The 14,208-nt window shown below is 39.9% G+C and overlaps 1 protein-coding gene across 3 annotated transcripts in view; it reads left to right on the forward strand.

Annotated features, from left to right (window-relative positions):
* CLIP4 (CAP-Gly domain containing linker protein family member 4) overlaps positions 1–12,581 on the forward strand; it is a 62,742-nt gene extending 50,161 nt beyond the window's left edge. For all 3 annotated transcript variants that reach the window (XM_032653288.1, XM_032653287.1, XM_032653289.1), the window contains 2 exons: positions 4,633–4,705; positions 10,311–12,581. In XM_032653288.1, the coding sequence (XP_032509179.1) occupies positions 4,633–4,705; positions 10,311–10,632 (395 nt within the window). In that variant the 3' untranslated portion in view covers positions 10,633–12,581. The remainder of the gene's footprint in view (positions 1–4,632; positions 4,706–10,310) is intronic.
* The last annotated feature ends 1,627 nt before the right edge of the window (positions 12,582–14,208 follow it).

Here is a 14,208-nt window from a genome sequence, read left to right on the forward strand (position 1 = left end):
AATTGGTGCAATTTTTATTATAGTTTGAGAGCTGTCTTCTCCCTGCACATTGACAATATAATTCTTCTGCTTTCTGTCTTCTGTCAGATTTTTGAGAAATCACCTATCAGTCTGCCTAATCCATACCATTGTAGGTGGTTTATCTTTGCTTTTTGACTGCTTTTAAAGATCTTCTCTATTTCCTTTGTGTTGTACAGTTTTGCTATGATTATGTCTAGGTGGAGATTTCCCTTTGTTTATTCTGTTTGGCATCTTGGGTCTTCCTGGATCTCGGAATTAGTACCTTTGACTAATTCTGTAAAATTCTTGCCCATATACTGAAAATATTTCTTCCTTCATGCTCTTTATTATCTCCTTCCAAAATTCTGACGAGTAGTATAGTCCACATTTTCACTTTCCCGTGCCTCGTTCATATTTTTCACAACTTTGTCTCTCTGGACTGCGTTCTGGATATCTTCAGAGTTATCTTTCTGTTTCTTGATTCTTTCTTCTGCTATGTTTATTCTACTGCCTAATTCAGCCGCAAAGTTTTTTAATTACAAATTTTTCATTTTTTTTCTTTTTGCAAGTCTGTTTGGTTGTTACTTATTGTCACTTATTCTTTCCCCACATTTTCAAGTTTTTCTTTTATGCTATTAAACATTTTACATATTGTTACTTTTTATGTTTAATAATTCAATACCTGAAGTCTTTGTGAGTCTGATTCTGCTGTCTGTTTCTGTTGAGCCTAACTTGTGGCACCTTCTTTCCTTGTGAATTTTGTAATTTATTGTTGTGAAATGCTTATTTTACTTAGAATTTAATGTATGGGAATTCTTTTAAGCCTGGGTTGATGCCTCTTGAGAAGATTATACAGGCATATCTTGTTTCATTGTGCTTTGCTTTTTTTTGCTTCTCAGATACTACATTTTTTACAAATTGAAGGTTTGTGGCAACCCTTCATTGAGCAAGTCTGTTGGCGCCATTTTCCCAACAGCATTTGCTCACTTTATGTCTCTGGGTCACAGTTCGGTAATTCTCACAATATTTCAAACTTCTCCGTTATTATTATATTTGTTATGATGTATCTGTGATCGGTAGTCTTTGATGTTAGTAGTATTGTAATTGTTTTGGGGCGCTATGAACCGCATCCATATAAAATGACAGACTTAATGGATAAATGTCTTATGTTCTTACTGCTCCACCAACTGGCTATTACCCCATCTCTTTCCCTCTCCTCGGGCCTCCCTATTCCCTGAAACTCAAAAATATTGAAAGTAGGCCAATTAGTAACCCTACAATGGCCTCTGAGTGAAAGGAAAAGTTGCATGTCTCTCATTTTAAATCAAAAGCTAGAAATGATTACGCTTAGTGAGGAAGCCATGTCAAAAGCAGAGACAAGTCAAAAGCTAGGCCTCTTGTACCAAACAGTTAGCCATGTGTGACTGCAAAGGAAAAGTTGTTGAAGGAAATCAAAAGTGCCACTCTGGCAAATGCACAAATGGTAAGAAACAGCCTTATTGCTGATCCAGAGAGAGTTTTAATGGTCTGGACAGAAGATCAAACCAGCCACAGAATTCCCTGAAGCCAAAGCCTAATCCAGAGCAAGGCCCTAACTTTCTTCAATGCTATGAAGGCTGAGAGAGGTGAGAAAGCTGCAGAAGAAAAGTCTGAAGCTAGCAGAGGTTTGTTTATGATATATAAGGAAAGAAGCCATCTCCATAACCTCAAAGTGCAGGGTGAAGTAGCAAGTGCCGATGTAGAAGCTGCAGCAAGTTATCCAGAAGATCTAGCCAAGGTCATTAATGAAGGTGGCACCACTACACAATGGGTTTTCAGTGTCGATGATACAGCCTTCCACTACAAGAAGATGCCTTCTAGGACTCTCATTGCTAGAGAACAGAAGTCAGTGTGAGGCTTCAAAGGAGAAGCTGACTATCTTGTTAGTGGCTAATGCAGCTGGTAACTTTAAGTTGAAGCCAGTGCTCATTTACCATTCTGAAAATCCTAGGGCCCTTAAGAATTATGTTACATTGGGACTTCTCTGGTGGCGCAGTGGTTGAGAATCCGCCTGCCAATGCAGGGGACATGGGTTCTAGCCCCGGTCCGGGAAGATCCCACGTGCCGCAGAGCTACTAAGCCCATGGGCCACAACTACTGAGCCTGCGCTCTAGAGCCCGGGAGCCACAAGTACTGAGTCCACGTGCCACAACTACTGAAGCCCATGTGCCTAGAGCCCGTGCTGCGCAAAAAGAGAAGCCACCGCAACGAGAAGCTCGCACGCCGCAACTAGAGAAAAACCGCATGCAGCAACAAAGACCCAACACAGCCAAAAGCAAATTTAAAAAATAATAAATTTATTAATAAAAAAGAACTATGTTATATCTACTATGCCAGTGCTCTGTAAATAGAACAGTAAAGCCTAGAGGACGGCACATATATTTACAACATGGCTTCCCGGATATTTTAAGCTCACTGTTGAGACCTACTGCTCAGGAAAAAAAAAAGATTCCTTTCCAAATATTACCATTGACAATGCACCTGGTCACCCAAGATCTCTGATGGAGATGTACAGTGAGATTAATGTTGTTTACGTGCCTGCTAACACAACATCCATTCTGCAGCCTGTGGGTCAAGGAGTAATTTTGAGACCTCCAGCTCTTAGTATTTAAGGAATACGTTTCGTCAGGCTATGGCTGCTATAGACAGTGACTCTTCTGATGGATCTGGGCAAAGTTCATGGAAAACCTGAAAAGGATTCACCATTCTAGGTGCCATTAAGAATATTCGTGATTCATGGGAAGAGGTCAAAATATCAACGTTAACGGGAGTTTGGAAGATGTTGATTCCAACCCTCATGGGCGACTCTGAGGGGTTCACAACTTCGGTGGAGGAAGTACCTGCAGATGTGGTAGAAATAGCAAGAGAGCTAGAATTAGAAGTGGAGCCTGAAGGTGTGACTGAATTGCTGCAATCTCATCGTAAAACTTGAACAGATGAGGCATTGCTTCTCACGGATGAACGAGGAAAGTGGTTTCTTGAGATGAAATCTACTCCTGGTGAAGATGCTGTGAAGATTGTTGAAATGACGATAAAGGATTTAGAGCATTACATAAACTTGGTTGATACAGCAGCGGCGGGCTTTGAGAGGACTGACTCCAATTTTGAAAGAAGTTCTGCCGTGGGTAAAATGCTATCAAACAGCATCGCCTGCTACATCGAGGAATCATTTGTGAAAGAAAGAGTCAGTCGATGTGGCACACTTCACTGCTGTCATGTTTTAAGAAATTGCCACAGACACCCCAGTTTTTAGCAAGCACCACCCTGATCAGTCAGGACCCTCCACCAGCAAAAAGATTGTGACACTGAAAGCTCAGATGATGGCTAGCAGTTTTTAGCAATAAGGTATTTTTAAATTAAGGTATGTGTATGTTTTTTCTTTTGTACGTAATGCCACCGCACACTTAATAGACTACAGTATAGTGTAAACAACTTCTAGATGCCCTGGGAAACCAAAAAATTTGTGACTCGTTTTGTTGAGATATTTGCTTCATTATTGTGGTCTGGAACCGACCCTGCAATCTCTCTGAGGTATGCCTGTGCTTACTTCTGCCAGTTGCCTAGGGGCACTGCCAACTTTAGTGTACGTTCTCTGCAATGTTGTTGTTGTCGTCTTTATATTACACAGATAAAATGAATTTGGCTAACGATCACAGATCTGGAGGGGAGAACATTTTGCTTTCTGCACAGTGGGGTTGACACAAGCTGCTTTCCTTTGTGTTCATCTGAGTGGTGCTTCATTTTGTTTCTCATTTAACTTGACACTGAGGATGAGCTGCCCGGGACCCTCACCTTTGTTAGGACCCCATCTTGGCAGGCCCCAGCTTCTCTGGAGGGCAGTGTAGTCCTGGGGTACGAGGTGGTTAGATTGCTTTGGGGGAAACCTTCCATGGTTTCTCTTTTTGGTTTATGGCCTCTTTGGAATTGTGCCACTTGTATGAGGTCAACAGTATTTTTTTTAAAAAAATTATAGTTGTTTTAACTTATACTTGCTTCATTCAAGAGGTTCACTCAGTACATCTGGTGTGCCATAACTGCCAGAACTGGAAGTCCCATTCTTTTTTAAAAGCATCTTTTAAAAACTTTACCTTTTGTGAAGTCTTTTTCTTTTTCTTTTTTTTTAATAACTCTGTCATCTGGGGATGCCAACAATCATAAGCTCTGAAATTCATTGTTCAGAATTTTATAAATGGGGTATATTTAGTGATAGTGTTTTTTTAAACCATTTTTATCCTTTTATTTTTTAAATACGATTTATCAAGACTATAATATTGGAGAGTAAAAAGATTAAGCTTTATCAATGTATAATTCAATTTCATTTGGTTTTCAGGAAAGTTTATAATAAAAACCTGCAAAAGTAGTGTCGTGATCTTATTCATGTAGTGCATAGTTTGATGAGAAAGGTGAGGTAACAATCGTCAAGAAGTCTAAACTGTTACAATCTACATGCACTTATTTTCTTTGCTTTCTGTTTCCAAAGAAACGCTTGGTAGAATAGAACGTCTGTAGAAGAAATGATAAAAGATAACTTTTAACAAGGACTGTGAATTTGTGATTTATTTTTCTTCATCTGACCTTAACTTTCATATTTAGGTTTTAGGAGAAGTTTCAGTACAACTTCTGCTTCTTCCCAGAAAGAGATTAACAGAAGAAATGCTTTTGCCAAGTGAGTATTAAGAAGATTTAGAAAAAAACGCCTTTCAAGATGAACATGACAGGATTCTGTGAAGAAATAAAAGTGGGATTTTGTATCTTTTACATTGCGTGGTAGAATTTTAACACTTAGGAGGAAAGGTGTGATGAGTGTGTCAGTGAGAAGAGTTCTTCCTCCCTCCTTTGCAAGCTCAATTAAAAATGTCACCAGTGACTAAAAGTAGTATACGGAATATATTTTCAAAGAGGTTTAGTGCTGTTAATAAAAGTTGGAGGAATTTACATTCTGTGTTATCATTGAATAGGGTGGACTGATTTTAAACTCTGTTTACTTGATTAGTCAGAGAATTGATTTAATATTTTGGGAAGTCCATAAAAGGAATGTCAGGCCTATTTGCATCAGGTAATCTTATTATTATTTTAAAAAATACTCCTACTTCCTCTTGTAGAATATACTGCTCCCTTTTTCGTTGTTGTTGTTTCTTTGTAGAGAGAATCTCCTTTTCTCTTTTTCATTTATATTGCTATTTATAGACCTCAGACTCAGTTTACTGCCCCTAATAGTTTTCTGAGACGTTTAGGAACTTCTTAACTTTTTGAGGAATTTGAGGCTCTTCTAGGCTGATTAGGTTAAGGAGGTGTTTTTTTTGTTTGTTTGTTTTTGAATTTTAAATCCTTCCAGTTAATCTATGAACAATGCCCTGGGGGAAAAACGTCTAGCTCAGTAGGTAAGTGCACTAGTTGTGGGGCCCTAGAAGCCACTAGGAATCATAGCCCACACGAGAGGACTTGCCGATCACATGAGCAACAGGCAGGTAGTTTATATAATAATCTGGCATGAAGTTATTGGAAGGCCTCGCAAAGATCTGAGGTTTCACTTGAGAACCCTGACGGGTCCTGAGGCACTGTTAGGTACTGTTTCGCGGAGTTGGGTGGATTTTGTTTTTTTCCCTTCCTCAAAACCTCTACCAATTCTGAGATTTTAAAATTGGTCTCCTCACTTGAGTAGCTGAAAGAGCTTAAGGGCAATAACTTTATGCTCCAGAGTATTGAAGATATTCAAGAGTTCTTAGGCAGAATGGAAGAAATTACTAAGAAGAGGCAAGCAGGATATAAAGGATTTTTGAAGGGGGAAAGGTATCAAAATCAGTGTCAAGATGTTGGTGAGGGGAAGAACATGATACAGAGAAGCAAGGGAAGGAGAGAGAAATCTGAACCGTGGGAATTATACAGCAGGTGTGGATATGTACAAGATGATCTGTTGACATGAGAAGAAAATATCAGTACTTCTGTTGGTTTTCTTTGAAAATAAAAATAAATGAAGCTTTACTGATACTTCTACAGATTGACTCTAGTACCTGTTTTAAAAAAATAAACATATTCTTATTGAGGATATATAATCAATTTAAAACTTATTTAGTTTTTACTTAAACAATATGTGACCAGATGTTTGGTGATCAGTGTTACACGAAACAAAAGAAAGACATTAGGTGTTTAGACTTTAGGTCCTAGGAAACCTGTCCCTGATCTCAGGGGTAAGAAACATTGTAGTGATTGGATGACCTTCTGCTGGAGCGACAGAGTTGATTGTATATTGTGCTGTTTTTAATCTGGAAGCATGATGTATTCTGAAGAATGTGGGTTGAAGAAATGAGTTTATTGACATTTATCAAACCCTGTGCCATTTTCTTGTCTATTCGTATGGAAATAAAAGATACTTCCAGAAGAAACATGGAAAATATAGTCAGAGATAATGAAAATCCCTGCGTAAGAAACTGGAAGGAATTGGGGCAAAGGGCATGTTTGCAAAAGAGGGCTGAGGAAAGGGAAGCAGCAGCCGGCCGCGCCGTTTTTGAGAAAGAGCAGATGTGCTTCTCCAGTTGGCTTATTGAGGTGGTGGTGATGAACACCTTCATTCAGAGGAAAAAATGATGGAAGCAATTCTTCTGTCTTCAGAATTCTTAGTATATCTAATACCAAGCATGGGGGTAATAAACACAGGGAGCTTGAGATGTTAGCATAGGTGTCACTGCCACCTGGTAGGCACAGGCATCCTCTCTCCCGCCGTCTGCATCCAGCCTGGGATCTGCAGCTCACCTGTCGCTACATCTCATCTCCATCATTACCAACTTAGCTTCTCCCCGTGTTTTCAGAGTGCATCTCCTGAGAGTCTCCACTGGGTCCTCTCTGTGGGACCCAGCCTGTCCACATGATGTATTTGGCCAGCTCAAATCTGAATGTCTTTGGGTAGAACTCATATAACCCAGTTGGCTGCAGGTTCCATCATTTCACGTCACACGTTCTCATTTTCTGCCTGTTCCGTGAAGCTTTTGAATTCTCAAATGCGGAATGAAGTCCAGATTCATTGGCATAGCGTGTACAGGCCTGCCTGTTTCTCTGGACTTAGTTCTCGAGGTAAAATCCTCACAAGTGACAATTTGCTAAACTCTCTGCGCTGCTCAAAAAAAATTTTTTTAAGTTACACGTAATATATTTTGCTCCCATGACTACGTCTGCTTCCCTTTTCTGTCTGCTCATCTGTCAGATTTGTTCAAGTGTCACTTCCTCACTGAAGTGTCTTCCCTGGGACCTTGAGTGAGGATAGATTTCTCCCTCTTTCGTGCGCCTTCTGCTTTGTACCCGTCTTTATTGCAGGATCTGTAACGTTTTACAGATTACTATGCACAAGTTCCTGGAACCTAGCTCTGGACCTGCCATTTCCTAGGTGATCCATTAATGTTTTTGAAGGAGTAAGCAACGCTCTCAAGTGTAGCGTAATTTATAAATTTCTCACTTCCCTGGGCTTTTAGAGCTTTGACATAACTTGAATCAAATCATTCTTATTGGAATGTTAAATCTTTACCCAAACTACTAAGTTTTGGCTTGGATATCGAGTTCATTTATTACTTATTTCTTTCTTTAAAATATTTCTGATTATGAAAGTAGATTGGACAAAATTTGAAAAAATTACAGTAAATTAAATGCAGATAAAGATCGTCTGTAATTTTATCACCTAGATGAGATTATCACTGTTAGCATTTTGTCATATACTTCTCCAACTTTTTTCTAAAGCATGTATCTGAATTTTTAAGCAAAGTTGGACAAATCATACTCTATATACTCTTTGAAAGCTTTTCCCCTTAACATATCCCATAATAATAATAATTTTATTATTCTTCTTTAATAATTTTACTCAGTGTGACTTTTGCAGTGTTTTTAAAGACTGTGCTGTGCTGTGATATGAAACATTTTTATGGCACGATAATATGTGAAAAAAAACATTAATAGTAGGTGCCGTACTTTTTAAACGCATGTCCGTCTCCCCCCTCCCCACCCATGTATGTATGTCTGTGTGTGTTCAGATGAATAGCTTTATGTTTTCCTAGTTCTTTCTTTTTTTTAAATTTATGCATTTAACTCTTTAATCTCTTGGGGATTTTTAAAATATGTAGTGTGTGGTGAGAATCATATTCTTTTTCAAATAAATGACCAGGTTTTACAGCATTCCTAATTAGAATGTTCACTCCTTTCCCACTGATTTGAAGTTTTACTTCTTATCACATATGAAATAATTGCATGTATTTTTCTAAAATATCTTCTCTGTGTCATTTAAAAGTACATTCTTATGCCAGGGCCACATTGTTTTTTTTCTTTTTAATTTATTTCTTGGCTGCGTTGGGTCTTTGCTGCTGCATGTAGGCTTTCTCTAGTTGTGGCGAGCGGGGGCTACTCTTTGTTGCGGTGCACGGGCTTCTCTTTGTGGTGGCTTCTCTTGTTGAGGAGCATGGGCTCTAGGCACGCGGGCTTCAGTAGTTGTGGCACGCGGGTTCAGTAGTTGTGGCTCATGGGCTCTAGAGCGCAGGCTCAGTAGTTGTGGTGCACGGGCTTAGTTGCTCCGTGGCATGTGGGATCTTCCCGGACCGGGGATCAAATCTGTGTCCCCTGCATTGACAGGCAGATTCTTAACCACTGTGCCACCAGGGAAGTCCCCACATTGTTTTAATTATTGTAATTTTATAATTTAACATAATGGCAATGTAAATTTTGCCATATTATTATTTTTCAACCTTTTCTTAATACCCATTGTGGTTGTGAGCAAGAGCCTGGCCTTTGTGCTTGATGACCTTGGATCTGAACCCCGGGTCTCCTCTTTACCATCTCTCTGACCTTAGGCAAATAGCTTGATTTTTCTTAGCCTCAAATTCCTCTCTGGTTTGGGCGAGGTTGGATGAGATAATGTATGTGAAGTGTTTGGCACATAGTAAGTGCTCAGGAAATGATAGATACTGTCATTATGTGAAATTCGAGTAATTTCATCAGGTTGCAAAAAAATATATCATTTTGGGGAGGATTCATATATATAGATATATGTTTCTATCCAGGAACAAAGCTTTTTCATTTTTCTTTTGTATATTCTTCGGTAAAGATTTATAATTTTCTTACAGCTCTTACGTATTTCTTTGTTAACTTTGTATTTGTGCATTTGACGTGGTAAATAATATTTTTTCATTACATTTTATAAATAGGATTTATCAGATGTGGCATAGGACAGGCTTTGGCCTCAGTTTTCCTACCCATAAAATTAGAGTGCTCTTCCCTTCTCGGGGTCGTTAATAGGAAGAAATGAGACGTGGTGTGTGAGAGTGTATTTAAAAATACAGAGAGTGGAATAAAGTAGAAACCAAGCAGGACCCAGACTCTGCTCGCAGTCAGGCTCCGTGCAGTTTTGGTAACAGGTTCCGAGTTGTCTCTACTGTGGGGCTGGGAGAAGGGTTTCTCCTGGAGGAGAGGTGGCATGGACGGCGGGTTGAAGGCTCCACTGGTGGTGGTTTCTGGATGACTGTTTTGGGAGGTCTCAGGTCATAGGACAAGCTCCTGGGCATGTTTCTGTTTTGGGCAGAGTTGGCTACTTCCCAGGGACAGTGGACTGCCCTGGGCAGTATTGGCATGAGGCCTTGGATGGGTTCCACGTGTGGGTGCCCGGTAGTTGTGTCATCAGGTCAGGCTGGTGGCGGGTGCTAGGAGGCAGTGCCTTGTAAGTAATGTTTTGTTGTAGAGAAAAGAGGAGGGATCCTGATCCAGACAACTAAGGTCCTTCCTAATGTTAGTGACAGGGAGAGCGGCAAACCCTTAAATGTAACTGGAGTTCATTCATAGAAGGTGTGTGTGCGTGTGTGCGTGTGTGTGTAGTTTCTAAAGTTGTGGATTAACAGTTTTTAAAAATGGTTTTCATGTAAAGGAATATTTGAAAGGTGAGCAAAATGTCATTTTATTTACCGCAGCCAAAATACTAGGTTCTTTTCTTTTTGCTTTGTTAAACAGGTATAGGTGTCTTTTTTCTAATTGCTATTTTACCGAGGGCATGCGCATGTATAAATTGCTAGTGAAATCTTAAATCCAGATTAGGGTAGTATTAAAATAGCCAGAAGAGGAAAACGTTTTAATGTTACAGAAAAGTATATCCTAATATTGCTATTTAGAATAAAAAAGATCGAGTTGTGAACATAAAGTATGCCCTTTTGTGAATGACTTGTGAACCTGGCTGTGGAAACGAATACGGTGAATTGCATCACGTGGCTTTCGTGCTTCAGAGTTTCTCTCGCGTTCCCTCCGCACAGGTCAAAGCCCGCTCTGCGCCGCAGCTGGAGCAGCAGCACCACGGCCGGCGGCCTGGAGGGGCGCGTGAGGCTGCACGAGGGCTCCCAGGTCCTCCTCACCAGCTCCAACGAGATGGGCACCGTTAGGTACCTGGGCCCCACTGACTTTGCCTCAGGGATCTGGCTTGGACTGGAGCTTCGAAGTGCCAAGGGAAAGAATGATGGGGCAGTGGGGGACAAGCGCTACTTCACCTGCAGGCCAAACCACGGGGTCCTAGTGAGGCCCAGCAGAGTGACCTACCGGGGAATAAACGGGTCAAAGCTTGTGGATGAGAATTGTTGAGCTAAACTTCTACAGTATTAAATGAGCTCACACACACACACACACACACACACACGTAAAATAAAGAGTCCATGGGAAATGGTTTACTTTATTTAGCTTTTAGCCGTTATTTAAAATCTGAAAATAGATCTATCTTCATTGAAAAGCATTATAACAATTCAGAGAGACTCCTTTAAAAAGCTAGAAATACGAACTGTGGGAATCATGGTTCTCTTAAAACAATCTCAAAATCAGCCTTTTTTCTTTTTCTTTTTTTTTTTTTAAGATTTAAAGCTTTAGACCCAAGAGAATTCTGAGACTTGGGAAAAAATGTGCCATTAAGTGACTGACTGATGTTGCTTACTCTGTCTCATTTTTGCACAGAATAGTGGATTTTCCATATGCCATAACGGTGAAGGTTTTCACTAGCTTTGGTTAACATAAGACCTTCACATGACCTTTTTCTGTCAAGTATTTTCGGAGTTTTTATTTATTTCTGTACTAATAAGGACAGTAAGAGAATAATAGCTGTGTGACTAGGTATTTTTCATGTCTTTGGGTCAAGTTATGTGCCCTTCCAGGAATGCCTCACCTACAGGTACATTAGGACTGCAGGTAAGGCATTCCTGGAAGGGACTCTGGAGCTCAGCCTCTTGCCCACTGCCAGGTTCTAAAGCCGCTCTTCCTCACGCGGGGTCACAAGCTAGCTGGTTACCAGAGCTACAACTAGAACGTGGGTCTCCTGACCTGTGGCTCGGGCTCTTTCCGCTGTACAAAGCGTGTCATCTCATATCTTTCTTCTGTGTTAGTGACTGCCTCATCTGGAGGAACCACAAAAACCCATGATTAGGTTTATAAATTCAAGTCACAATTAGAATTTTTTGCACGTGCTTAATTAACTTCCTTATGGGACATATCTATAAAACATACATATATGAAGCACTTTTAAAATAAAGCATGATGCACTTTCCTCTTTGTGGAGAATTGGCCATCATTTCCTCCAGGGGTATGAAAAACATTTAAAAAATTATATTTATGACAAGAGAGCAAATTAACAGACGTGTTAAGAAGAATGTAGTAGCTATTCACTTAAATGTTTATGGTTTCTTGATGTTTTGTGTTATTATTCATAAAGCCGGTGTTGCGTTTGCTGTTGTTGCTCTTTTTATATTTTCAGTTGTTGCAGAATTCAGCCTGTTATAAAGCTGCAGAACCGTATCATGGTTTTATTTTCCTTTTGAGCACGTTAACAAACCAAGCTTCATAATAATGCATAATAATGTAATAATGCAGAACATTTGTGTTGTGGATACGTATTGAAGTTTGTCCTGTATGTATAAAGATATATCTTTTATTGTAGCTATTTAGACTCTAAACTACCACGGAAATATTGGAATAGTTTGCTTTATAAGATAAAAAGCATCCTTCAAAATGGAGCTTGCTTTGTGCTTTAGAAATAATACATTGAACTATTTTGCAATATACTATTTAAAATCTAAATTCTCTTGCTTTGCTGCCTTTTTAAAAAGGTGTGAAATTTCAAATATTGCTAGAGCTATTTTCCTGAAATACATTTGCAAAATAAGGCTGCTTTGTAATCAAGGAATATTTTTGATTGAAGAAAGTGACTGTACTGTGTCAAAAGTAAACTTATTTTATTATATAGTTTATTTCTTAAAAACTCTATTTATACCTTACCGTGAAGTCCATGACTACACTGAACTTGGTTGTCCATAATTCTTCCTGTTAAATATAAAGCCCTGTAAGTTAGTAACAGTAATGCCAACACTGAATTTACTTTGAGGTCAGAGAACCAATTGTTCTCATATTTAGATTAGGATTATTAAATCCATGTAATGTGTATGTTTACGTATACTATACATAAAAATTAGGCATTTTCATTTGTGTTTTGCTTATGTCATTCAAAGTTCACGTCTTGAGCATTAATAAAAAGGGAAGCTGTTTTGGTTTGGAGTGGCATCTTGTCACTGACCCTGCCTGCAACTCTCCTCTTCTCAGGTACTCAGAGTATATATGCTTTGTAGTTCACTTTTTTTCTTCTTACAGTAATGACTTGGATTTGTCCCATCCTTACCCTATAGCAGTGGTCGCCAACCTTTTTGGCACCAGGGACCGGTTTCGTGGAAGACAGTTTTTCTACGGACCGGCGTTGGGGGATGGTTTCGGGGTGATTCAAGCACATTACATTTATCGTGCACTTTATTTCTATTATTACTACATTGTAATATGTAGTGAAATAATTATACAACTCACTGTAATGTACAATCAGTGGGAGCCCTGAGCTTGTTTTCACTTGCCACTCACTGATAGGGTTTCGATATGAGTCTGCAAGCAATTGATTTATTACGGTCTCTGTGCAGTCAAACCTCTCTGCTAATGATAATCTGTATTTGCAGCCGCTCCCGAGCACTTGCATCACAGCCTCAGCTCCACCTCAGATCATCAGGCATTAGATTCGCATAAGGAGCACGCAACCTAGATCCCTCGCATGTGCTGTTGTTCACAGTAGGGTTCGCGCTCCTGTGAGACTCTGATGCCACCGCTGATCTGACAGGAGGCTGAGCTCAGGCAGTAATGTGAGCGATGGGGAGCGGCTGTAAATACAGATGAAGCTTTGCTCGCTGGCCTGCCGCTCACCTCCTGCTGTGTGGCCCAGGGGTTGGGGACCCTTGTCCTATAGAGAGTCTTAAAAAGTACCATGCTTCTACTCAGCAAATGAAGTTATGTTTTTAGCTACTCTCCGATTATATTGTTTTGATGGACAGAGAGCCATTTAAGAAAAGAATGTATTTCTGTGGTTTTCTAAAATTGCTTAATTATCTTTTATACCAGTGGGATTTCATTTGTTTATTTAGGGTTGGATAGAAAACCTTGAGTTTATAGATTTCAAAATATATATAAATAAGTATCTACATTCTACTAAAAGGCTTTGTTTCTATATTTCCAGGTAATCTGATGGGAGTATTTTTTAAGTGCTTAAAAGTGTTGAGATACAGACATTTGTGGAATCTGAGCTGAGGCATTGTAATCTTGGTGAGGCCCTTGCACTGTCCTCTCCCGAACTCCTTACCCCTCTCGTGTGTTATTTTTCTCCTTAGCGTTTACCACCCTTGGTCATGCTACAACTTTTTGCTCATTACTTGTCCTGTTCCTCACTGGACTGAGGGATGGGTTTTGACTGTTTTGTTCATCATTTCATCCCTAACACCTGGAATAACACTTGGCACCTACTGCGTGCTCGGGAAGCATTTGTTAAATGAACAGGGGCAGTGGAGGCTGTTGATGGTTTAAAGTAGAGGTGTTGTCTCGCCAGCTTCAGCCAGTGGGCTTGAGAGACCGGGCCGTGGGACGGGTAAATTTTGCTGGGTAGGGGAGGACAAAGGACAAGAAAGGTTTGAGTCATGGTAGCCCAACTTTACCCCAAAATAGTGCCATGAAGGAGATAGAAGGATGTTGGGTGTCAGGGGTAGAAAAGGGGGCAGGAAAGACACAGTGGGGTCACCTAACTGCCTATCTATTGTCCCTGGGGCTGGTTTTGAATTTCTGTTGTGATATGATGGTAATTTAGGGAAAACA

Source organism: Phocoena sinus, chromosome 13, assembly GCF_008692025.1.
Source record: "Phocoena sinus isolate mPhoSin1 chromosome 13, mPhoSin1.pri, whole genome shotgun sequence".
Taxonomy (NCBI): domain Eukaryota; kingdom Metazoa; phylum Chordata; class Mammalia; order Artiodactyla; family Phocoenidae; genus Phocoena; species Phocoena sinus.